This window comes from Oncorhynchus gorbuscha, linkage group LG05, assembly GCF_021184085.1.
Source record: "Oncorhynchus gorbuscha isolate QuinsamMale2020 ecotype Even-year linkage group LG05, OgorEven_v1.0, whole genome shotgun sequence".
Taxonomy (NCBI): Eukaryota; Metazoa; Chordata; class Actinopteri; order Salmoniformes; family Salmonidae; genus Oncorhynchus; species Oncorhynchus gorbuscha.
Window position 1 is genome coordinate 91,442,490 of NC_060177.1, and position 24,925 is coordinate 91,467,414.

Below are 24,925 nucleotides of genomic sequence, written 5' to 3' on the forward strand. Positions count from 1 at the left end.
AATGCGCTGAAAACTGCATCAGAGCTCCGGTATCAATAATCCTATCACTACTGTGGAAAGCATTGGAATCAACATCGGTCAGCATCCCTGTGCAACGCTTTCAACAATTTGTCAATTCCATGTTCTGCCGAATTGAGGCTGTTCTGAGGGTAAAAGGGGGTGCAACTCAATATTAGGAAGATGTTCCTAATGTTTTGTACAGTCGGTGTCATTCAGTTTGTTTGCGCGTGCACGTGTGTGAATGCGTGTTTTGTGCTTTCTAATGTCGTGTGGGTGGTTGTGTGTAATTTGTGTAGGCTAAAAGTTTGTTGACAGTCCAAGAGGAGGTGTTTGTGTTAGATTACGGGGGTGTAGGTCTATTCCTGGGCACGTGAACCCGATCAGGCCCGAGACTGCTTCTCATTTATCTGATCGTCATTCATCTGCATGTCCACCGCTTTGTATTTCGCCTCAAAATGAAGTGTTTTACCATTTTCTTTTCAGGACGATCAGGGCTACAAGTAGAACACAACACTATTTGACATTAACAGTTTCATTCGGGAGTTTTATTGACAACAATTTGACATTAACAGTTTCATTCGGGAGTTTTATTGACAACAATTTGACATTAACAGTTTCATTCGGGAGTTTTATTGACAACAATTTGACATTAACAGTTTCATTCGGGAGTTTTATTGACAACAATTTGACATTAACAGTTTCATTCGGGAGTTTTATTGACAACAATTTGACATTAACAGTTTCATTCGGGAGTTTTATTGACAACAATTTGACATTAACAGTTTCATTCGGGAGTTTTATTGACAACAATTTGACATTAACAGTTTCATTCGGGAGTTTTATTGACAACAATTTGACATTAACAGTTTCATTCGGGAGTTTTATTGACAACAATTTGACATTAACAGTTTCATTCGGGAGTTATATGGTTTTATGGTTGTGTTTTATTTTGTATTTATCTTTGTGTTAATGGGATCTCATAAATACAGGTGACATAAGTTAACCACTGAACCTTGTTCCACTGTAGGCTACTATAGGCTGTATACAGGTACAATCAGTTTAGATCGATTCACGGTGGAAATATTTACTGGTCAGATGGTACATGGCAGGTTTGTATGGGGACAGTTTGGAGACACAGCAGAGTGGACGTTGTACCTTCAGACCTTTGTGTCCCCAGCCGCCCCCCCAATTACATCACACAGATTCTGCACTTTCATCTCCAAGAATAGCAATCATTTGTAATATGTGTAATATGGGAGGTTGGATTTCCATATAACTAAGAAAACATTTAATCTGACCAGTAGTGTGTACTGAGAGACCACTGTGTGACAGACAGACTCAAATGAGAAAGAGAGAGAGAGAGGTTAGCTAATGATTGACAACTGAAAAATTCCACAAAAGTATAAAGAAGCCCTGTGTCTCTCTGCTCTTGGGCTCAATCGCTAGATCCCCTCTTTCATCCATCCCTCTGTCCGTGAGTCTTACTTCCCATCATGCAGTTGTTGGCTGTCTGCAGCTTGTTGGTGCTGCTGTGTGTATCAGCCCGGTCTCAGAATCAGATCTGTACCATCTTCACAGAGGCCAAGAAAGATGGATTCAAAGCTATGTGAGTAACTCTATGTGAGTAAATCTATGTGAGTAACTCTATGTGAGTAAATCTATGTGAGTAACTCTATGTGAGTAAATCTATGTGAGTAAATCTATGTGAGTAACTCTATGTGAGTAAATCTATGTGAGTAAATCTATGTGAGTAAATCTATGTGAGTAACTCTATGTGAGTAACTCTATGTGAGTAAATCTATGTGAGTAAATCTACGTGAGTAACTCTACGTGAGTAAAGCTGTAAAAAGCTTTTATTTAATCACTGCCTTTGTTTTCAAACACTGCCTGGACCTCAGATTCTTTAACCACTTAATACTTTTTTTACATGGATTTGATTTGTTCTATTTTGTTCATCTGGAATTTCTCTGCTCTGATTTAAAATGGGTTTTAACAGCAGCGGAGTGTAAACATTTTGGTGAAGTGTCGGAATCTCACTGTCTGTGTGTGTGTGTGTGTGGTGTGTGTGTGCATGCTGTGTATGTGTGTGTGTGTGTGTGTGTGCATGCTGTGTGTGTGTGCATGCGTGTGTGTGTGTGTGTGTGTGTGTGTGTGTGTGTGTGTGTGTGTGTGTGTGTGTGTGTGTGTGTGTGTGTGTGTGTGTGTGTGTGTGTGTGTGTGTGTGCTGTGTGTGTGTGCATGCTGTGTGCATGCTGTGTGTGTGTGTGCATGCTGTGTGTGTGTGTGCATGCTGTGTGCATGCTGTGTGTGTGTGTGCATGCTGTGTGTGTGTGTGTGTGTGTGTGTGTGTGTGTGTGTGTGTGTGTGTGTGTGTGTGTGTGTGTGTGTGTGTGTGTGTGTGTGTGTGTGTGTGTGTGTGTGTGTGCGTGCGTGCGTGCGTGCGTGCGTGCGTGCGTGCGTGCGTGCGTGCGTGTTTGCCTATCTATCTGGGACATTTGGTTTCACCTTTGACATTTTTAAACTTGTCGGCTGGAGTTTGACTGTTAGCTATTGCCGGGTAAGGAGAGTTGTGACAGGTGTTGTGTCTGTGTGTGTGTAGGGCACTAGTAGGGCTGGCTCAGAACCTTCCAGATAGTTTGTTGGATGACGTGGTGCCCCTGGTCGCGGAAGCCTTCACCATGGGCATCCAATGCTGCTCAGACGAACCCCTAGAAGACTGCAACAGGGACGTGGTGAGAGACCCCAACCACACCTCCTCATCCCTATCTGACACATTCCAATCACATTGATGTGCCCAGCCCAGCCAGAGGTAGGGGCCAGATGTAAGGGTAGGTAGGGGACAGAGGGTCGGGAGGGGAGGGGCCAGAGGTGGTAGGTATGGAGGGGAGGGGCCGGAGTAAGGGGACAGGGAGAGGGGCCAGTCTGGCCAGTGGTAGGGAGGGGAGGGGCCACCCCGGCCAGTTTTAGGGAGGGGAGGGGCCAGCCTTGCCAGGGGGGGAGGTCCAGCGGTAGGAGGTTGGGAGGGGAGGGGCCAGATTAGGAGGGGGGTGGGGAGGGACTTGCCCAGCCAGAGGGAGGGGCCAGAGGTATGGAGGTGAGGGGCCAGCCCGTCCATTGGTAGGCAGGGGAGGGACCTTGTCTATAATTGGGCATTAGTTGGCTGATGTTTTTAGTCAAGGTTCAGACGTTTAACATTTTTGTTTAAACCCTTACTTGGGACACCTGATTTAATTAGTCAAAGGCTCGCTGATTAGTTCAAATCAAATCAAGCTTTATTTATACAGCGCATTTCAGACATGGAACGCAACGCAATGTGTTTCACAGGGGAAAAAACTATAAAAAACAATGAAAATTAAAGCAGAAAAATGTACTACACAACAAACATAAGATTTTTAAAAACTAAATAATGACAAAAACTGAACGACTAAAAAGCACCATAAGGAAAAGCAGAGCTAAAAAGGTGTGTTTTAAGATCTCTTTTAAATATGTCCACAGTTTTGGCCCCCCTCAGGTTCTCTGACAGGATATTCCAGAGGATGGGGGCATAGTAACTAAAGGCTGGGGGTATAGTAACTAAAGGCTGCCTCTACATGCCTCTTGGTCCCAGGCTGGGGGCATAGTAACTAAAGGCTGGGGGCATAGTAACTAAAGGATGGGGGCATAGTAACTAAAGGCTGGGGGCATAGTAACTAAAGGCTGGGGGCATAGTAACTGAAGGCTGGGGGCATAGTAACTAAAGGCTGCCTCTACATGCCTCTTGGTCCCAGGCTGGGGGCATAGTAACTAAAGGCTGGGGGCATAGTAACTAAAGGCTGGGGTCATAGTAACTAAAGGCTGGGGGCATAGTAACTAAAGGCTGGGGGCATAGTAACTAAAGGCTGGGGGCATAGTAACTAAAGGCTGGGGGCATAGTAACTAAAGGCTGCCTCTACATGCCTCTTGGTCCCAGGCTGGGGGTAACTAAAGGCTGGGGGCATAGTAACTAAAGGCTGGGGGCATAGTAACTAGAGACTGGGGGCATAGTAACTAAAGGCTGGGGGCATAGTAACAAAAGACATAGTAACTAAAGGCTGGGGGCATAGTAACTAAAGGCTGCCTCTACATGCCTCTTGGTCCCAGGCTGGGGGCAGAGTAACTAAAGGCTGGGGGCATAGTAACTAAAGGCTGGGAGCATAGTAACTAAAGGCTGGGGGCATAGTAACTAAAGGCTGGGGGCATAGTAACTAAAGGCTGGGGGCATAGTAACTAAAGGCTGGGGGCATAGTAACTAAAGGCTGGGGGCATAGTAACTAAAGGCTGGGGGCATAGTAACTAAAGGATGGGGGCATAGTAACTAAAGGATGGGGGCATAGTAACTAAAGGATGGGGGCATAGTAACTAAAGGCTGGGGGCATAGTAACTAAAGGCTGGGGGCATAGTAACTAAAGGCTGGGGGCATAGTAACTAAAGGCTGGGGGCATAGCAACTAAACGCTGGGGGCATAGTAACTAAAGGATGGGGGTATAGTAACTAAAGGATGGGGGCATAGTAACTAAAGGCTGGGGGCATAGTAACTAGAGACTGGGGGCATAGCAACTAGAGACTGGGGGCATAGTAACTAAAGGATGGGGGCATAGTAACTAAAGGCTGGGGGCATAGTAACTAAAGGCTGGGGGCATAGTAACTAAAGGATGGGGGCATAGTAACTAGAGTCTGGGGGCATAGTAACTAGAGTCTGGGGGCATAGTAACTAAAGGCTGGGGGCAGAGTAACTAAAGGCATAGTAACTAAAGGCTGGGGGCAGAGTAACTAAAGGCTGGGGGCATAGTAACTAAAGGCTGGGGGCATAGTAACTAAAGACTGGGAGCATAGTAACTAGAGACTGGGGGCATAGTAACTAAAGGATGGGGGCATAGTAACAAAAGGCTGGGGGCATAGTAACTAAATGGATGGGGGCATAAGTAAATGACTTAAATGTAAATGTAAATAGATAAAGGATGGGGCATAGTAACTAAAGGATGGGGGCATAGTAACTAAAGGATGGGGGCATAGTAACTAAAGGATGGGGGCATAGTAACTAAAGGATGGGGGCATAGTAACTAGAGTCTGGGGGCATAGTAACTAAAGGCTGGGGGCAGAGTAACTAAAGGCATAGTAACTAAAGGCTGGGGGCATAGTAACTAAAGGCTGGGGGCATAGTAACTAAAGGCTGGGGGCATAGTAACTAAAGGCTGGGGGCATAGTAACTAAAGACTGGGGGCATAGTAACTAAAGGCTGGGGGCATAGTAACTAAAGACATAGTAACTAAAGGCTGGGGGCATAGTAACTAAAGGATGGGGGCATAGTAACTAAAGACATAGTAACTAGAGACTGGGGGCATAGTAACTAAAGGACGGGGGCATAGTAACTAAAGACAAAGTAACTAAAGGCTGGGGGCATAGTAACTAAAGGCTGGGGACATAGTAACTAAAGGCTGGGGGCAGAGTAACTAAAGGCATAGTAACTAAAGGCTGAGGGGCAGAGTAACTAAAGGCTGGGGGCATAGTAACTAAAGGCTGGGGGCATAGTAACTAAAGGCTGGGGGCATAGTAACTAAAGGATGGGGGCATAGTAACTAAAGGATGGGGGCATAGTAACTAAAGGATGGGGGCATAGTAACTAAAGGATGGGGGCAAAGGATGGGGGCATAGTAACTAAAGACTGGGGGCATAGTAACTAAAGGCTGGGGGCATAGTAACTAAAGACATAGTAACTAAAGGCTGGGGGCATAGTAACTAAAGGATGGGGGCATAGTAACTAAAGACATAGTAACTAGAGACTGGGGGCATAGTAACTAAAGGACGGGGGCATAGTAACTAAAGACAAAGTAACTAAAGGCTGGGGGCATAGTAACTAAAGGATGGGGGCATAGTAACTAAAGGATGGGGGCATAGTAACTAAAGGATGGGGGCATAGTAACTAGAGTCTGGGGGCATAGTAACTAAAGGCTGGGGGCAGAGTAACTAAAGGCATAGTAACTAAAGGCTGGGGGCATAGTAACTAAAGGCTGGGGGCATAGTAACTAAAGGCTGGGGGCATAGTAACTAAAGGCTGGGGGCATAGTAACTAAAGACTGGGGGCATAGTAACTAAAGGCTGGGGGCATAGTAACTAAAGACATAGTAACTAAAGGCTGGGGGCATAGTAACTAAAGGATGGGGGCATAGTAACTAAAGACATAGTAACTAGAGACTGGGGGCATAGTAACTAAAGGACGGGGGCATAGTAACTAAAGACAAAGTAACTAAAGGCTGGGGGCATAGTAACTAAAGGCTGGGGACATAGTAACTAAAGGCTGGGGGCAGAGTAACTAAAGGCATAGTAACTAAAGGCTGGGGGCAGAGTAACTAAAGGCTGGGGGCATAGTAACTAAAGGCTGGGGGCATAGTAACTAAAGGCTGGGGGCATAGTAACTAAAGGATGGGGGCATAGTAACTAAAGGATGGGGGCATAGTAACTAAAGGATGGGGGCATAGTAACTAAAGGATGGGGGCATAGTAACTAAAGACTGGGGGCATAGTAACTAAAGGCTGGGGGCATAGTAACTAAAGACATAGTAACTAAAGGCTGGGGGCATAGTAACTAAAGGATGGGGGCATAGTAACTAAAGACATAGTAACTAGAGACTGGGGGCATAGTAACTAAAGGACGGGGCATAGTAACTAAAGACAAAGTAACTAAAGGCTGGGGGCATAGTAACTAAAGGCTGGGGGCATAGTAACTAAAGGATGGGGGCATAGTAACTAAAGGCTGGGTGCATAGTAACTAGAGGCTGGGGGCATAGTAACTAAAGGCTGGGGGCATAGTAACTGAAGGCTGGGGGCATAGTAACTGAAGGCTGGGGGCATAGTAACTAAAAGCTGCCTCTACATGCCTCTTGGTCCCAGGCTGGGGGCATATTAACTAAAGGCTGGGGGCATAGTAACTGAAGGCTGGGGGCATAGTAACTAAAAGCTGCCTCTACATGCCTCTTGGTCCCAGGCTGGGGGCATAATAACTAAAGGCTGGGGGCATAGTAACTAAAGGCTGGGGGCATAGTAACTAAAGGCTGGGGGCATAGTAACTATAGGCTGGGGGCATAGTAACTAAAGGCTGGGGGCATAGTAACTAAAAGCTGCCTCTACATGCCTCTTGGTCCCCCTCAGGTTCTCTTGCAGGATATTCCAGAGGCTGGGGACATAATAGCTAAAGGCTGGAGGCATAGTAACTATAGGCTGGGGGCATAGTAACTATAGGCTCGGGGCATAGTAACTAAAGGCTGGAGGCATAGTAACTATAGGCTGGGGGCGTAGTAACTAAAGGCTGGGGGCATAGTAACTAAAGGCTGTCTCTCCATGCCTCTTGGCCGTGGGCAACAAGGTGGTAAAACATCCCCAGTGGTGATCAGAGAAAGCCACATCAACAATAGAGGATATGTCAATAGAAAGCCCCTTGGTAATAACCAGGTCCAGAGTATAGCTGTGGTTATAAGTTGACCCAGTAGAAAGCCCCTTGGTAATAACCAGGTCCAGAGTATGGCTGTGGTTATAGGTTGGCCCAGTAGAAAGCCCCTTGGTAATAACCAGGTCCAGAGTATGGCTGTGGTTATGGGTTGGCCCAGTAGAAAGCCCCTTGGTAATAACCAGGTCCAGAGTATGGCTGTGGTTATGGGTTGGCCCAGTAGAAAGCCCCTTGGTAATAACCAGGTCCAGAGTATGGCTGTGGTTATGGGTTGGCCCAGTAGAAAGCCCCTTGGTAATAACCAGGTCCAGAGTATGGCTGTGGTTATGGGTTGGCCCAGTAGAAAGCCCCTTGGTAATAACCAGGTCCAGAGTATGGCTGTGGTTATTGGTTGGCCCAGTAGAAAGCCCATTGGTAATAACCAGAGTATGGCTGTGGTTATAGGTTGGCCCAGTAGAAAGCCCCTTGGTAATAACCAGGTCCAGAGTATGGCTGTGGTTATAGGTTGGCCCAGTAGAAAGCCCCTTGGTAATAACCAGAGTATGGCTGTGGTTATAGGTTGGCCCAGTAGAAAGCCCCTTGGTAATAACCAGAGTATGGCTGTGGTTATAGGTTGGCCCAGTAGAAAGCCCCTTGGTAATAACCAGAGTATGGCTGTGGTTATAGGTTGGCCCAGTAGAAAGCCCCTTGGTAATAACCAGAGTATGGCTGTGGTTATAGGTTGGCCCAGTAGAAAGCCCCTTGGTAATAACCAGAGTATGGCTGTGGTTATAGGTTGGCCAGTAGAAAGCCCCTTGGTAATAACCAGAGTATGGCTGTGGTTATAGGTGGGTCCAGTAGAAAGCCCCTTGGTAATAACCAGAGTATGGCTGTGGTTATAGGCCCCTTGGTAATAACCAGGTATGGCTGTGGTTATAGGTGGGTCCAGTAGAAAGCCCCTTGGTAATAACCAGAGTATGGCTGTGGTTATAGGTGGGTCCAGTGAAAGCCCCTTGTAATAACCAGAGTATGGCTGTGGTTATAGCCCCCCAGAGTATGGCTTGGTAATAACCAGAGTATGGCTGTGGTTATAGGTTAGTAGAAAGCCCCTTGGTAATAACCAGAGTATGGCTGTGGTTATAGGTTGGCCCAGCCCCTTGGTAATAACCAGAGTATGGCTGTGGTTATAGGTTGGCCTAGTAGAAAGCCCCTTGGTAATAACCAGAGTATGGCTGTGGTTATAGGTGGGTCCAGTAGAAAGCCCCTTGGTAATAACCAGAGTATGGCTGTGGTTATAGGTTGGCCCAGTAGAAAGCCCCTTGGTAATAACCAGGTTGGCCAGTAGAAAGCCCCTATGGCTGTGGTTATAGGTGGGTCCAGTAGAAAGCCCCTTGGTAATAACCAGAGTATAACCAGAGTATGGCTGTGGTTATAGGTTGGCCCAGTAGAAAGCCCCTTGGTAATAACCAGAGTATGTATGTGCTGTGGTTATAGGTTGGGTCAGTAGAAAGCCCCTTGGTAATAACCAGAGTATGGCTGTGGTTATAGGTTGGCCCAGTAGAAAGCCCCTTGGTAATAACCAGAGTATGGCTGTGGTTATAGGTTGGCCCAGTAGAAAGCCCCTTGGTAATAACCAGAGTATGGCTGTGGTTATAGGTTGGCCCAGTAGAAAGCCCCTTGGTAATAACCAGAGTATGGCTGTGGTTATAGGTTGGCCCAGTAGAAAGCCCCTTGGTAATAACCAGAGTATGGCTGTGGTTATAGGTTGGCCCAGTAGAAAGCCCCTTGGTAATAACCAGAGTATGGCTGTGGTTATAGGTTGGCCTAGTAGAAAGCCCCTTGGTAATAACCAGAGTATGGCTGTGGTTATAGGTGGGTCCAGTAGAAAGCCCCTTGGTAATAACCAGAGTATGGCTGTGGTTATAGGTTGGCCCAGTAGAAAGCCCCTTGGTAATAACCAGGTCCAGAGTATGGCTGTGGTTATAGGTTGGCCCAGTAGAAAGCCCCTTGGTAATAACCAGAGTATGGCTGTGGTTATAGGTGGGTCCAGTAGAAAGCCCCTTGGTAATAACCAGAGTATGGCTGTGGTTATAGGTGGGTCCAGTAGAAAGCCCCTTGGTAATAACCAGAGTATGGCTGTGGTTATAGGTTGGCCCCCTTGGTAATAACCAGTATGGCTGTGGTTATAGGTTGGCCCAGTAGAAAGCCCCTTGGTAATAACCAGGTCCAGAGTATGGCTGTGGTTATAGGTTGGCCCAGTAGAAAGCCCCTTGGTAATAACCAGGTCCAGAGTATGGCTGTGGTTATAGGTTGGCCCAGTAGAAAGCCCCTTGGTAATAACCAGAGTATGGCTGTGGTTATAGGTGGGTCCAGTAACATGTTGGATAAAGTCCATAGAGCTCAAAATATTCGGAATTCAATGGCCTTGGAGTCAGTCTCTTTGTCAACATGAATATTAAAATCACCCAACACAATGATTTTATCATAGTTCTCAAGGACAACAGACAATAGTTCCGTGAAATCAGTAAAGAAAGTGGAGCAGTGCTTTGCTGGTCTATACAGGGTGATGGTCAGCACTGGTGGCTGACATTTAAACAGTATAGCATGATGCTCAAAACACACAAAGTCGCCAAACGAAATATCCTTTCAGCTGAGAGCATTAGTAAATTGAATCATGTGTGCCAATTTTGTTTTACGACTAAAATGTCGAATGCCTGTGGGGGCGGGAAACCCTGGCTTAAAGGCCTAGTGCTGTCAAAAAAACGTGATTTTATTTCCCCTGTGTTTTATATATATTTCCACACCAAGAGGTTGGAATAATATTGTGAAATTGTAAAAAGTATGATAAAGCCCTTTTTTTATATATTATATATTATTATTTTTAGTTCAAGAGCTGTTTGAAAAGGCTGCCTGAAATGTCATCCTGTTTTGATGGGATGGAGTTTTGGCCTTCCATGGTGACATCACCAGACGGTAAATTAAGAAAGAGAGTTCCAAACGTCTCCGTCAATAACAGCTGGTTCTCAGTTCTCCCCTCCCCAACTCAGACCACACCCAGACAGTCTTACCGAAATTCTTGCTTGAGAAATTGAGAAGCTATTTTTGTTTCTTTTTGACCATTTTACTTGAAAACCATCACAGTAAGGTACTTAATTGTTACCCAGAAAGGATCTGATATTCAGATAAAAACATCAGGACCTTTTAGTAAATGAATCCCTCTAGAGTCCTCTTATCTATCGCTATGGTTTTATATGAATATCCCGTACAGATACAACAGTACCCTCTGCTGGCTAAAAAGGTTTACTACTATGTGTGTGCAGGCCGACCTGTTCCAGAGTGCTGTGTGTTCTTCTGAGACCTTAGTTGAGAAGAGCAATCTGAAGCACTGCTGTGAGAATACTGCCACTGAGAGAACCCACTGCTTCGTGGACCACAAAGCCAAGGTAAGATAGGCCACCCCGCCGAGTCAGGTTCCTCTCTTGGTTTCTTTGTGCATATTTGGCTTTTTTAAAGTTTTATGTGTGTCTGTTTTTTTTAATGGTTTGAATTAATAAACTAAACTTTTAGTGAGTTTTCTACATTTACATTTTAGTCATTGAGCAGATGCTAGGTGAGGTGATTCAACTTAAGATACACTACATGATCAAAAGTATATGGACACCTGCTGGTCCAACATCTCATTCAAAAATCATTAATATGGAGTTGGTACCCCCTTTTGCTGCTATAACAGCCTCCACTCTTCTGGGAAGGCTTTTCACTAGATGATGGAACCCTCCACTTTCTGGGAAGGCTTTCCACTAGATGTTGGAACATTGCTGCTAGCTATAACAGCCTCCACTCTTCTGGGAAGGCTTTTCACTAGATGATGGAACATTGCTACTATAACAGCCTCCACTCTTCTGGGAAGGCTTTCCACTAGATGTTGGAACATTGCTGCTATAACAGCCTCCACTCTTCTGGGAAGGCTTTCCACTAGATGTTGGAACATTGCTGCAGTCGGCGTTCCAATTCATCCCAAAGGTGTTCGATGGGGTTGAGGTCAGGGCTCTTTGCAGGCCTTTCAAGTTCTTCCACACCAATCTCGACAAACCATTTCTGTATGGACCTCGCTTTGTGCACGGGGGCATTGCCATGCTGAAACGGGAAAGGGCCTTCCCCAAACTGTTGCCACAAAGTCGGAAGCACAGAATCATCTAGAATGTCACTGTATGTGGTAGCGTTAAGATTTCCCTTCATTGGAACTAAGGGGCCTACCCCGAACCATGAAAAATAGCCCCAGACCATTATTCCTCCTCCACCAAACTTTACAGTTGGCACAATGCATTGGGGCAGGCAGCATTCTCCTGGCATCCGCTAAAAACCGATTAGTCCGTCGGACTGCAGGATGGTGAAGGATGATTCATCACTCCAGACAACGTATTTCCACTCCCCAGAGTCCAATGGCTACGAGCTTTACACCACTCCAGCTGACGCTTGGCATTGCGCATGGTGATCTTAGGCTTGTGTGCGGCTGCTCGGCCATGGAAACCCATTTCATGAAGCTCTCAACAAACATTTCTTATGCAGAAGTTGCTTTCAGAGGCAGTTTGGAACTCGGTAGTGAGTGTTGCAGATGATTTTTACATTTACATTTACATTTAAGTCATTTAGCAGACGCTCTTATCCAGAGCGACTTACAAATTGGTGCATTATGACATCCAGTGGAACAGTCACTTTACAATAGTGCATCTAAATCTTAAAGGGGGGGGGGTGAGAAGGATTACTTATCCTATCCTAGGTATTCCTTAAAGAGGTGGGGTTTCAGGTGTCTCCGGAAGGTGGTGATTGACTCCGCTGTCCTGGCGTCGTGAGGGAGTTTGTTCCACCATTGGGGGGCCAGAGCAGCGAACAGTTTTGACTGGGCTGAGCGGGAACTGTACTTCCTCAGTGGTAGGGAGGCGAGCAGGCCAGAGGTGGATGAACGCAGTGCCCTTGTTTGGGTGTAGGGCCTGATCAGAGCCTGGAGGTACTGAGGTGCCGTTCCCCTCACAGCTCCGTAGGCAAGCACCATGGTCTTGTAGCGGATGCGAGCTTCAACTGGAAGCCAGTGGAGAGAGCGGAGGAGCGGGGTGACGTGAGAGAACTTGGGAAGGTTGAACACCAGACGGGCTGCGGCGTTCTGGATGAGTTGTAGGGGTTTAATGGCACAGGCAGGGAGCCCAGCCAACAGCGAGTTGCAGTAATCCAGACGGGAGATGACAAGTGCCTGGATTAGGACCTGCGCCGCTTCCTGTGTGAGGCAGGGTCGTACTCTGCGGATGTTGTAGAGCATGAACCTACAGGAACGGGCCACCGCCTTGATGTTAGTTGAGAATGACAGGGTGTTGTCCAGGATCACGCCACGGTTCTTAGTGCTCTGGGAGGAGGACACAATGGAGTTGTCAACCGTGATGGCGAGATCATGGAACGGGCAGTCCTTCCCCGGGAGGAAGAGCAGCTCCGTCTTGCAGAGGTTCAGCTTGAGGTGGTGATCCGTCATTCACACTGATATGTCTTCCAGACATGCAGAGATGCGATTCGCCACCTGGTCATCAGAAGTGGGAAAGGAGAAGATTAATAGTGTGTCGTCTGCATAGCAATGATAGGAGAGACCATGTGAGGTTATGACAGAGCCAAGTGACTTGGTGTATAGCGAGAATAGGAGAGGGCCTAGAACAGAGCCCTGGGGGACACCAGTGGTGAGAGCGCGTGGTGAGGAGACAGATTCTCGCCACGCCACCTGGTAGGAGCGACCTGTCAGGTAGGACGCAATCCAAGCGTGGGCCGCGCCGGAGATGCCCAACTCGGAGAGGGTGGAGAGGAGGATCTGATGGTTCACAGTATCGAAGGCAGCCGATAGGTCTAGAAGGATGAGAGCAGAGGAGAGAGAGTTAGCTTTAGCAGTGCGGAGCGCCTCCGTGATACAGAGAAGAGCAGTCTCAGTTGAATGACTAGTCTTGAAACCTGACTGATTTGGATCAAGAAGGTCATTCAGAGAGAGATAGCGGGAGAGCTGGCCAAGGACGGCACGTTCAAGAGTTTTGGAGAGAAAAGAAAGGGATACTGGTCTGTAGTTGTTGACATCGGAGGGATCGAGTGTGGGTTTTTTCAGAAGGGGTGCAACTCTCGCTCTCTTGAAGACGGAAGGGACGTAGCCAGCGGTCAGGGATGAGTTGATGAGCGAGGTGAGGTAAGGGAGAAGGTCTCCGGAAATGGTCTGGAGAAGAGAGGAGGGGATAGGGTCAAGCGGGCAGGTTGTTGGGCGGCCGGCCGTCACAAGACGCGAGATTTCATCTGGAGAGAGAGGGGAGAAAGAGGTCAGAGCACAGGGTAGGGCAGTGTGAGCAGAACCAGCGGTGTCGTTTGACTTAGCAAACGAGGATCGGATGTCGTCAACCTTCTTTTCAAAATGGTTGACGAAGTCATCTGCAGAGAGGGAGGAGGGGGGGTAGGATTCAGGAGGGAGGAGAAGGTGGCAAAGAGCTTCCTAGGGTTAGAGGCAGATGCTTGGAATTTAGAGTGGTAGAAAGTGGCTTTAGCAGCAGAGACAGAGGAGGAAAATGTAGAGAGGAGGGAGTGAAAGGATGCCAGGTCCGCAGGGAGGCGAGTTTTCCTCCATTTCCGCTCGGCTTCAGCACTCGGTGGTCCCGTTCTGTTGCCTACCACTTTACGGTTGAGCCGTTGTTGCTCCTAGACGTCTCCACTTCGCATTAACAGCACTTACAGTTGACAGGGGCAGCTCTAGCAGGGCAGACATTTTAAAGAACTGACTTGTTGGAAAGGTGGCATGCTATGACATTGCCACGTTGAAAGTCACTGAGCTCTTCAGTAAGGCCATTCTACTGCCAATGTTTGTCTATGGAGATTGCATGGCTGTGTGCTCGATATTATACACCTGTCAGCAACGGGTGTGGCTGAAATAGCTGAATCGACTCATTATATATATATATATATATATATATATATAGTGTAGCTAGGTGAGACAGTAACACACTTTTCCCAGCTACTGTGCCTCTTTGAGGTCTAGGCCGGGATACTGTAAAAGCAGTGACAATTGCTGAAGTAAAAAGAGCTTTATGGATGCATTTGAGTAATGTGTTGGTTAATTGATTAATTGTAGATTCCCCGGGACCTGTCCCTCACATCTGAGTCGCCAGCTGCAGACCAGTGTGAAGACTTTAAGAAGGACCGCAAGGATTTCGTGGAAAGGTAAGTGGGATCCACTCAACTCATGTGGTTGTGACCGACGCTGAGTTTGAACCTTGGATAGGTCTCCTCCAGGCAGCTAAAATACCGTGTTAGGGACGCTGAGCTAAAGCCAAGACAAGGTGTTGTGTTGCAGCTTCATCTTCAGGTTCTCCAAGCGTAACACCATGCTACCTCCTCATGTGATCCTGGCTGTCACTAAGAGTTACGGAGAGGTTCTGGCTACCTGCTGTGGGAAGAGTGAAGCCGAGGCCCAGACCTGCTTCAACACCAAGGTCAGGAAGTGTCCCAAATGGCACCCCTTTCCCTATATAGTGCACTACTTTTGACCAGGGACCTATCAGGGAATAGTTTGCAATTTTGGATGCTGTTTCGTGTCCGTTTAGCAGACACTCTTATCCAGAGCACTTAGGACATCGACAGATGTATCACTTGGTCGGCACTGGGATTCGAAACCAGCAACCTTTTGGTTACTAGCCCAATGCACTTAACTGCTAGGCTACCTGTCACTCCCATTCTCAATTTAATTCAACCACCTTTATTGGCATGGAAAGTTCAGCACCTACATAGCCAAAGAGAACTCTCTCTCTTTCTGTCTCTGTCTCTGTCTCTGTCTCTGTCTCTCTCTGTCTGTCTCTCTCTCTCTGTCTCTCTCTCTGTCTCTCTCTCTGTCTCTCAATTCAATTCAATTCAATTCAAGGGCTTTATTGGCATGGGAAACATGTGTTAACATTGCCAAAGCAAGTGAGGTAGACAACATACAAAGTGAATATATAAAGTGAAAAACAACAAAAATTAACAGTAAACATTACACATACAGAAGTTTAAAAACAGTAAAGACATTACAAATGTCATATTATATATATATATACAATGTACAAATAGTTAAATGACACAATGTCTCTCTCTCTCTCTCTCTCTTTTTCAGAAACCTACATTCGAACACTTTGTCAGGAACCGTGTCAATGAACTGAAGGCCCTGTGCATTGTCCACAACAAATATGGAGACCGCATTTTCAAGGCCAAGTAAGACATGACAATCTAAAAATCTATGGTCCTAATTGGCTAAGAGCTAGGGGAGCCTTCCCCTGGGCCAGTCTTATTGGTTGACGCGCGTGTGTCTGTCTGTTCTAACAGGAAGATGATCCAGTACAGTCAGAAGATGCCTCAGGCCTCGTTCCAGGAGATGAGAGGCATTGTAGACAAGATCGTAGCCACTACTGCCCCCTGCTGCGGCGGAGACATGATCACATGCATGAAGCAGAGAGTAAGTTATCTCTCCATTCCTCTTTCATTTCCTCCTCTCTCTTTCCATATGTCATTCTCTCTCATCCCTTCTTGTGTGTGTGTGTGTCTGTTTCTCCTAACAGAAGGTGCTGGTAGACGAGGTGTGTGGTGACCGTAGTGTGTTGTCTCACATGGCGGGTCTGATAGTGTGTGTGTGTGTGTGTCCGTTTCTCCTAACAGAAGGTGCTGGTAGACGAGGTGTGTGGTGACCGTAGTGTGTTGTCTCGCATGGCCGGTCTGAAAGCGTGCTGTAAGGAACATGCCATAGACAGGGGCTCCTGTGTTGAGGCCATGAAGCCAGACACTAAGCCAGACAGTCTGTCCGAGCACTACGACCTGCACGCTGACATAGCTGCTGTCTGCCACACCTTCACCAAGACCCCTGATGTAGCCCTGGGGAAGTACGGAACATCTCACACACACACACACACAAATATGGAAAAGCCGCTATACACACAATTCTGTGTGTGCAGCTATCGGCTGACTGACTGTGTTTGGTCTGTCCTGATTGGCTGTCTAACTGATCTTCTGTGTATGGGTTGTCCTGATTGGCTGGGTAACTGATCTTCTGTGTATGGTCTGTCCTCATTGGCTGTGTAACTGAGCTTCTGTGTATGGGCTGTCCTGATTGGCTGTCTAACTGATCTTCTGTGTATGGGCTGTCCTGATTGGCTGTGTAACTGAGCTTCTGTGTATGTGCTGTCCTGATTGGCTGTCTAACTGAGCTTCTGTGTATGGTCTGTCCTGATTGGCTGTCTAACTGAACTTCTGTGTATGGGCTGTCCTGATTGGCTGTGTATGATCTGTCCTGTTTGGCTGTGTAACTGAGCTTCTGTGTATGGGCTGTCCTGATTGGCTGTCTAACTAAGCTTCTGTGTATGGGCTGTCCTGATTGGCTGTGTAACTGAGCTTCTGATTGGCAGGTTGATCTATGAGCTGTCAGTGCGCCACCCTGAGTCGTCCCAGCAGGTGATTCTGAGGTTCTCCAAGGAGGCTGAGCAGGCCTTCCTCCAGTGCTGCGACAAGGAGGACCACGCAGAGTGTGTCAAAACGGCTGTAAGTATTACACACACATGGACGCACGCACACACATAACACACACACATAACACACACACACATAACACACACACACACATAACACACACACATTACACACACACACATAACACACACACATAACACACACACATAACACACACACATACCACACACACATAACACACACACATAACACACACACATAACACACACACACAACACACACATAACACACACACATAACACACACACACACACATAACACACACACATAACACACACACACACATAACACACACACACACATAACACACACATAACACACACATAACACACACACACATAACACACACACGTAACACACACACGTAACACACACACGTAACACACACACGTAACACACACACGTACCACACACACATAACACACACACACACATAACACACACATAACACACACATAACACACACACATAACACACACACATAACACACACACATAACACACACACATAACACACACACATAACACACACACATAACACACACACATACCACACACACATAACACACACACATAACACACACACATAACACACACATAACACAACAATTGCCTGGGAAGAACCCCTCCAACTAACACACACACATACCACACACAACTCATATAACACACACACATAACACACACACATAACACACACACATATTACCGCAGAGATTCTTTGAACAATTGCCTGGGAAGAACCCCCTCCAACTCGTATTACTAGTAGGAAGAACCCCCTCCAACTCGTATTACTAATGGGAAGAACCCCCTCCAACTCGTATTACTAGTAGGAAGAACCCCCTCCAACTCATATTACTAGTAGGAAGAACCCCCTCCAACTCAAATTACTAATGGGAAGAACCCCTCCAACTCGTATTACTAGTAGGAAGAACCCCTCCAACTCATATTACTAGTAGGAAGAACCCCCTCCAACTCAAATTACTAGTAGGAAGAACCCCTCCAACTCATATTACTAGTAGGAAGAACCCCGTGAACCCCTCCAACTCATATTACTAGTAGGAAGAACCCCCTCCAACTCATATTACTAGTAGGAAGAACCCCTCCAACTCATATTACTAGTAGGAAGAACCCCCTCCAACTCATATTACTAGTAGGAAGAACCCCGTGAACCCCCTCCAACTCATATTACCAGTAGGAAGAACCCCTCCAACTCGTATTACTAGTAGGAAGAACCCCTCCAACTCGTATTACTAGTAGGAAGAACCCCCATTAGCCAATCCAACTCAAATTACTAGTAGGAAGAACCCCTCTAACTCATATTACTAGTGAAGAACCCCGTGAACCCCCTCCAACTCATATTACTAGTAGGAAGAACCCCCTCCAACTCATATTACTAGTAGGAAGAACCCCTCCAACTCATATTACTAGTAGGAAGAACCCCCGTGAACTTTAACTCCAACTCATATTACCAGTAGGAAGAACCCTGTTACTCCAACTCGTATTACTAGTAGGAAGAACCCCCTCCAACTCGTATTACTAGTAGGAAGAACCCTACTAGGCTTTAACTCAGCAGGCTAACACTGTTATGGTTCTAGGCTTTAACTCAGCAGGCTAACACTGTTATGGTTCTAGGCTTTAACTCAGCAGGCTAACACTGTTGTGGTTCTAGGCTTTAACTCAGCAGGCTAACACTGTTATGGTTCTAGGCTTTAACTCAGCAGGCTAACACTGTTATGGTTCTAGTTTAACTTTAACACTGTTATGGTTCTAATTTAACAGCAGGCTAACACTGTTATGGTTCTAGGCTTTAACTCAGCAGGCTAACACTGTTATGGTTCTAGGCTTTAACTCAGCAGGCTAACACTGTTATGGTTCTAGGCTTTAACTCAGCAGGCTAACACTGTTATGGTTCTAGGCTTTAACTCAGCAGGCTAACACTGTTATGGTTCTAGTCTTTAACTCAGCAGGCTAACACTGTTATGGTTCTAGGCTTTAACTCAGCAGGCTAACACTGTTATGGTTCTAGGCTTTAACTCAGCAGGCTAACACTGTTATGGTTCTAGGCTTTAACTCAGCAGGCTAACACTGTTATGGTTCTAGGCTTTAACTCAGCAGGCTAACACTGTTATGGTTCTAGGCTTTAACTCAGCAGGCTAACACTGTTATGGTTCTAGTCTTTAACTCAGCAGGCTAACACTGTTATGGTTCTAGTCTTTAACTCAGCAGGCTAACACTGTTATGGTTCTAGGCTTTAACTCAGCAGGCTAACACTGTTATGGTTCTAGTCTTTAACTCAGCAGGCTAACACTGTTATGGTTCTAGTCTTTAACTCAGCAGGCTAACACTGTTATGGTTCTAGGCTTTAACTCAGCAGGCTAACACTGTTATGGTTCTAGTCTTTAACTCAGCAGGCTAACACTGTTATGGTTCTAGTCTTTAACTCAGCAGGCTAACACTGTTATGGTTCAGCAGGCTAACACTGTTATGGTTCTAGGCTTTAACTCAGCAGGCTAACACTGTTATGGTTCTAACTCAGGCTTTAACTCAGCAGGCTAACACTGTTATGGTTCTAGTCTTTAACTCAGCAGGCTAACACTGTTATGGTTCTAGTCTTTAACTCAGCAGGCTAACACTGTTATGGTTCTAGTCTTTAACTCAGCAGGCTAACACTGTTATGGTTCTAGGCTTTAACTCAGCAGGCTAACACTGTTATGGTTCTAGGCTTTAACTCAGCAGGCTAACACTGTTATGGTTCTAGGCTTTAACTCAGCAGGCTAACACTGTTATGGTTCTAGTCTTTAACTCAGCAGGCTAACACTGTTATGGTTCTAGGCTTTAACTCAGCAGGCTAACACTGTTATGGTTCTAGTCTTTAACTCAGCAGGCTAACACTGTTATGGTTCTAGGCTTTAACTCAGCAGGCTAACACGATTGTTCCCATGCAGCTGGCCGACAGTAACATAGACAAGATGATCGCTGATGAGATTGAATACTACAAGAACATGTGTGCTGCAGAGGCTGCCCTGGGAGACTACAATTTTGAGAAGAGGTGAGGGGTCATGCTCTCACACAGAGGTCAAAGGTCATGAAAGGTCAAAGTAGATGTCCTTCATGTGGTATGCGATCATTAACGTCACATTTAGTCCTGACAGATGCTATTGGTAAAATTATCTTTATTTTTAATGTCTTATTTATAATGTATGAATGGTTCATTCGTATTTAATACAAGGCTATTTCATGGTTCATGAACATGAACTTATCCTTCTGCTCCTTCTCCTCTTTCGCCTCTTCTTCCTCCTAATCCTGCTCCTCCTCCTGCTGCTCCTCCTCCTGCACCTCCTCTTCCTCCTAATCCTGCTCCTCCTTCTGCTCCTTCTCCTCCTCTACCTCCTCCTTCTCCTCCTCTACCTCCTCTTCCTGCTCCTCCTCCTCCTCTACCTCCTCTTCCTGCACCTCCTCATCCTGCTGCTCCTCCTCATCTTCCTCCTGCTCCTCCTCTACCTCCTCTTCCTGCTCCTCCTCTTCCTGCTCCTCCTCTTCCTGCTCCTCCTCTTCCTGCTCCTCTTCTTCCTCCTAATCCCCCTCTTCCTCCTCCTCCTCCTCCTCCTCCTGCACCTCCACTTCCTGCTCCTCCTCTTCTTCCTCCTCATCTTCCTCCTCCTCCTCTTCCTGCTGCTCCTCCTCCTGCACCTCCTCTTCCTCTTCCTGCTCCTCCTCTTCTTCCTCCTCCTCCTCATCTTCCTCCGGCTCCTCCTTTACCTCCTCTTCCTCTTCCTGCTCCTCCTCTTCTTCCTCCTCATCTTCCGCCTGCTCCTCCTTTTCCTCTTCCTCCTCCTGCACCTCCACTTTCTGCTTCTCCTCCTGCACCTCCACTTCCTGCTCCTCCTCTTCTTCCTCCTCATCTTCCTCCTGCTCCTCCTCTTCCTCTTCCTGCTCCTCCTCATCTTCCTCCTGCTCCTCCTTTTCCTCCTCCTCCTCCCTGCCCCTCCTCTTCCTCTTCCTACTCCCCCTCTTCCTCCTCCTCCTCTTCCTCCTTCCCTGCTCCTCCTCCTCTAGTATGATGGTGTACTACACCAGGATAATGCCTCAGGCCTCCTTCGTCCAGCTTCACATGGTGTCTGAGACTGTGGCTGATGTTTTCCATGACTGCTGCAAGGACCAGCCAGGCCACTTAGTCTTGCCCTGCGCAGAGGAGAAGGTCTGACACACACACACACACATATACACACACACACAATGTACACAAGCACATACAAAAACAGAGGTATGATACTCACCCCCACACAGGCATGCATATATCGCTGAGTCTACATTTTAAATAGAGGTTAAATAAAAAAAATAAAAAGCTCTCCCTTCCTTTGTCCTCTTTCCAAGTTGACCAACATGCTCGACACCACGTGTAACGACGACGACTACTCCAGCATTAACCCCCGCATCGCCCACTGTTGCAACCAGTCCTACTCCATGAGGAGACCCTGTATCCTGGCCATCCAGCCTGACACAGAGTTCACGCCTCCGGAGCTGGATGCCAACGACTTCAACATGGACCCCGAGCTCTGCACCAAGGACAACAGGGACCTCCTGCTATCCGGGAAGAAGTGAGTGAGATATGCTAAGAAACGTACTGTGAATAAACACGTGGGCCCCAATTCACACCTACATATACTCTTAACTCGCTAGGTTTACAAACTTCTGTTTACACGTGTGTGTGTGTGTGTGTGTGTGTGTGTGTGTGTGTGTGTGTGTGTGTGTGTGTGTGTGTGTGTGTGTGTGTGTGTGTGTGTGTGTGTGTGTGTGTGTGTGTGTGTGTGTGTGTGTGTGTGTGTGTGTGTGTCCTCAGGTTGCTGTGTAATGTGGTCAGACATAAGACCAGCATCACAGAGGATCATCTGAAGACCCTCTCTGCTAACTACAGCATCACGAGGGAGAAGTGCTGCGCCGCTGAGGACAAAGAAGCATGCTTCACTGACGAGGTAACCGACACCACTACGTACTGAGGAAATGTTTCATCGTTTTATCTTTTACATCTGTGGCGTCAAATTGCCTGGTGAAAGGGGTGCTTAAGACGAAGACAATCTGTAGAAATAAAGTAAGACCGAGAGATTGAGATTGTGTGTGCTGTCGTTTCCTTTCACTTTGAAAGTGGGGAATAGCCTATTATGTAGATTTAAGGATTTTTAGATTTAACACAATTGTAATAACTGATGTCATGTTTTGTTTTCTCCGACAGGCTGCCAAGCTGCTAGCTGAGAGTGTAGAGCTGGTCAAGGGTTAAGATATTATATTCATTTCAACAGAAGAACTGTTTTTTTTTTTTTTTTTTAATGCTAAAGTTCAGTCTGTGTCTACAATATCTACCTCCATAGCAACACCATAGTGACCTCACCTCATCCTTCCATCCACATAATGTCAGTGATCTACTAAGCCTGTTCATATGGTCCTTCTGTAGCTCAGTTGGTAGAGCATGGCGCTTGTAACGCCAGGGTAGTGGGTTCGATTCCCGGGACCACCCATACGTAGAATGTATGCACACATGACTGTAAGTTGCTTTGGATAAAAGCGTCTGCTAAATGGCATATATTATTATTATTATTATTATTATTATTAACTCATTAACCTGTGATCTTTGATCGACTCATTAACCTGTCGATCTGTGATCGACTCATTAACCTGTCGATCTGTGATCGACTCATTAACCTGTCGATCTGTGATCGACTCATTAACCTGTCGATCTGTGATCGACTCATTAACCTGTCGATCTGTGATCGACTCATTAACCTGTCGATCTGTGATCGACTCATTAACCTGTCGATCTGTGATCGACTCGGTAACCTGTCGATCTGTGATCGACTCATTAACCTGTCGATCTGTGATCGACTCAGTAACCTGTCGATCTGTGATTACTCACAAGCACTGGTTTATTTCTGACAGACAATGACTCAAATAAATGCATTGATTTGATGGCTGTTGTATTTGTCCTTCTGTAGCTCAGTTGGTAGAGCATTGCGCTTGTAACGCCAGGGTAGTGGGTTCGATTCCCGGGACCACCCATACGTAGAATGTATGCACACATGACTGTAAGTCGCTTTGGATAAAAGCGTCTGCTAAATGGCATATATTATTATTATTATATTATTTGTATTCTGGTCGGATTCTCAAGCCATTCATACCTCTCAATGCTTTGTGGTCATAGTAAATCTCACGTTTAACCAATGACTTAAGATTGTTTAGAAATGATTCATAATGTGTCTGTGAATGTTTAATTGACAGTTGATGAACATAGTATAAAACCTTTATGAAGGTAATGTTATTATACAGAGTTACTCATATGTTGAGAAGGGCTAGCTGACATGGCGACTGGAGGATCGGCGGGTGGGTGTGTCAAAAGTAAAGGAGTGGGCGTGTGGAAAGGAGTGGGTGTGTCAAAAGTAAAGGAGTGGGCGTGTGGAAAGGAGTGGGTGTGTCAAAAGTAAAGGAGTGGGCGTGTGGAAAGGAGTGGGTGTGTCAAAAGTAAAGGAGTGGGCGTGTGGAAAGGAGTGGGTGTGTCAAAAGTAAAGGAGTGGGCGTGTGGAAAGGAGTGGGTGTGTCAAAAGTAAAGGAGTGGGCGTGTGGAAAGGAGTGGGTGTGTCAAAAGTAAAGGAGTGGGCGTGTGGAAAGGAGTGGGTGTGTCAAAAGTAAAGTAGTGGGCGTGTGGAAAGGTGTGGGTTTTGTCGAAGTCCCCACCGACTGTATTTACGTGTACAACGCACGTTACCTTCCTTACAAGTAAAAAGAAAACCGGCATATGCTAGCTGGTTGAGTCTTTAGTGAGCTAGCCAGCTACTCTTTCACGTGGTGACATGCTAGCTAGCGTTAGCCCACCACGGAAGGAATATTTAGCTACCGTAAGTTAGCTACATTAGCTAGAGTTGGCTAGCTAGCTCACAAAGGACTTGTAGGCTTAATGTCTCTCCCCCCTACAAAACACAAACTGTTTTGTTCCTCTGTTGTAAATGACTATTCAAATGACCTATGAAGTCAGTTATACATGTCAGCAAGGATGGACATTAAGCTAGCCCGGGGCTAGTACTTTTCAGACTGGGCTAGTAGACAATGTGCCAAACTAGCCTGACACAAATGGCTCGTCAAAAAATGCCTTTATAAACATTTGTATGCCACAGATTTAGGATCTTGAATGTAGACATCGTGGTCTGCTGGCCAAAATCCTTCAGCACATCCCTGTATGTGTAACAGTATAACTTTAGACCGTCCCCTCGCCCATACCCGGGCGCGAACCAGGGACCCTCTGCACACATCAACAACAGTCACCCCTCGAAGCATCGTTACCCATCGCTCCACAAAAGCCGCGGCCCTTGCAGAGCAAGGGGAACTCCTACTTCAAGGTCTCAGAGCAAGTGACGTCACCGATTCAAACGCTATTTAGCGTGCACCGCTAACTAAGCTAGCTGTTTCACATCCATTACATATGGCAGTCCCTTTCAGCCAATTCTCTATCAAGTTCGACTTCATGCCCAAGGATGTCAGTCTCAACCCAGGGGAACCTACTTCTGGAGCCAAAAAGTAAATAAATAAATAATTGTATTATATCAAGCTTATTAAATAAGGCTACCAAGCAGCTAGGACAGAACAGACCTGGCTGCAACATCAATTAGCACTGTGTGAAGCGAGAGGTGTGAACGCTTGAGCCTAACAATGGCAGCAGCGTTTCACGGCCTCCCCCACACAAATGCAAAGGCCTTTGAAGCCCCCTTGCCATGGCATATCCCTGTGCAGATGTCATCACAGTACAGTAGCCCTTGGATATTAAAAATAACACTGTACGGAATAAGTACAAAAAGAAGCTCCTCGGGGACAATCCAGAGACACTATTTGCTGACTGCTACAAAGAGGGGAATGTAAGCAACTTAATTTCCTACACAGACCATCCCCTG

General features: G+C 46.4%; 1 protein-coding gene across 2 annotated transcripts; it reads left to right on the forward strand.

Moving 5' to 3' along the window:
• The first annotated feature begins 60 nt into the window (after positions 1-60).
• Positions 61-22,955, forward strand: LOC124036661 (albumin 2-like). 2 transcript variants are annotated; one of them, XM_046351485.1, is made up of 15 exons: positions 61-77; positions 1,447-1,606; positions 2,600-2,732; positions 10,758-10,880; positions 14,576-14,664; positions 14,798-14,936; positions 15,590-15,687; positions 15,799-15,928; positions 16,129-16,349; positions 16,872-17,004; positions 19,940-20,043; positions 21,051-21,192; positions 21,369-21,592; positions 21,835-21,967; positions 22,225-22,955. In XM_046351485.1, exons 2-15 carry the CDS (start codon positions 1,494-1,496, stop codon positions 22,267-22,269), a joined length of 1,827 nt encoding a protein of 608 aa, XP_046207441.1. In that variant the 5' UTR covers positions 61-77; positions 1,447-1,493; the 3' UTR covers positions 22,270-22,955. The 2 variants fall into 2 exon arrangements, with proteins under 2 accessions (XP_046207441.1, XP_046207442.1); XM_046351486.1 differs by lacking the exon at positions 61-77 and having other exon boundaries at positions 1,051-1,620.
• The last annotated feature ends 1,970 nt before the right edge of the window (positions 22,956-24,925 follow it).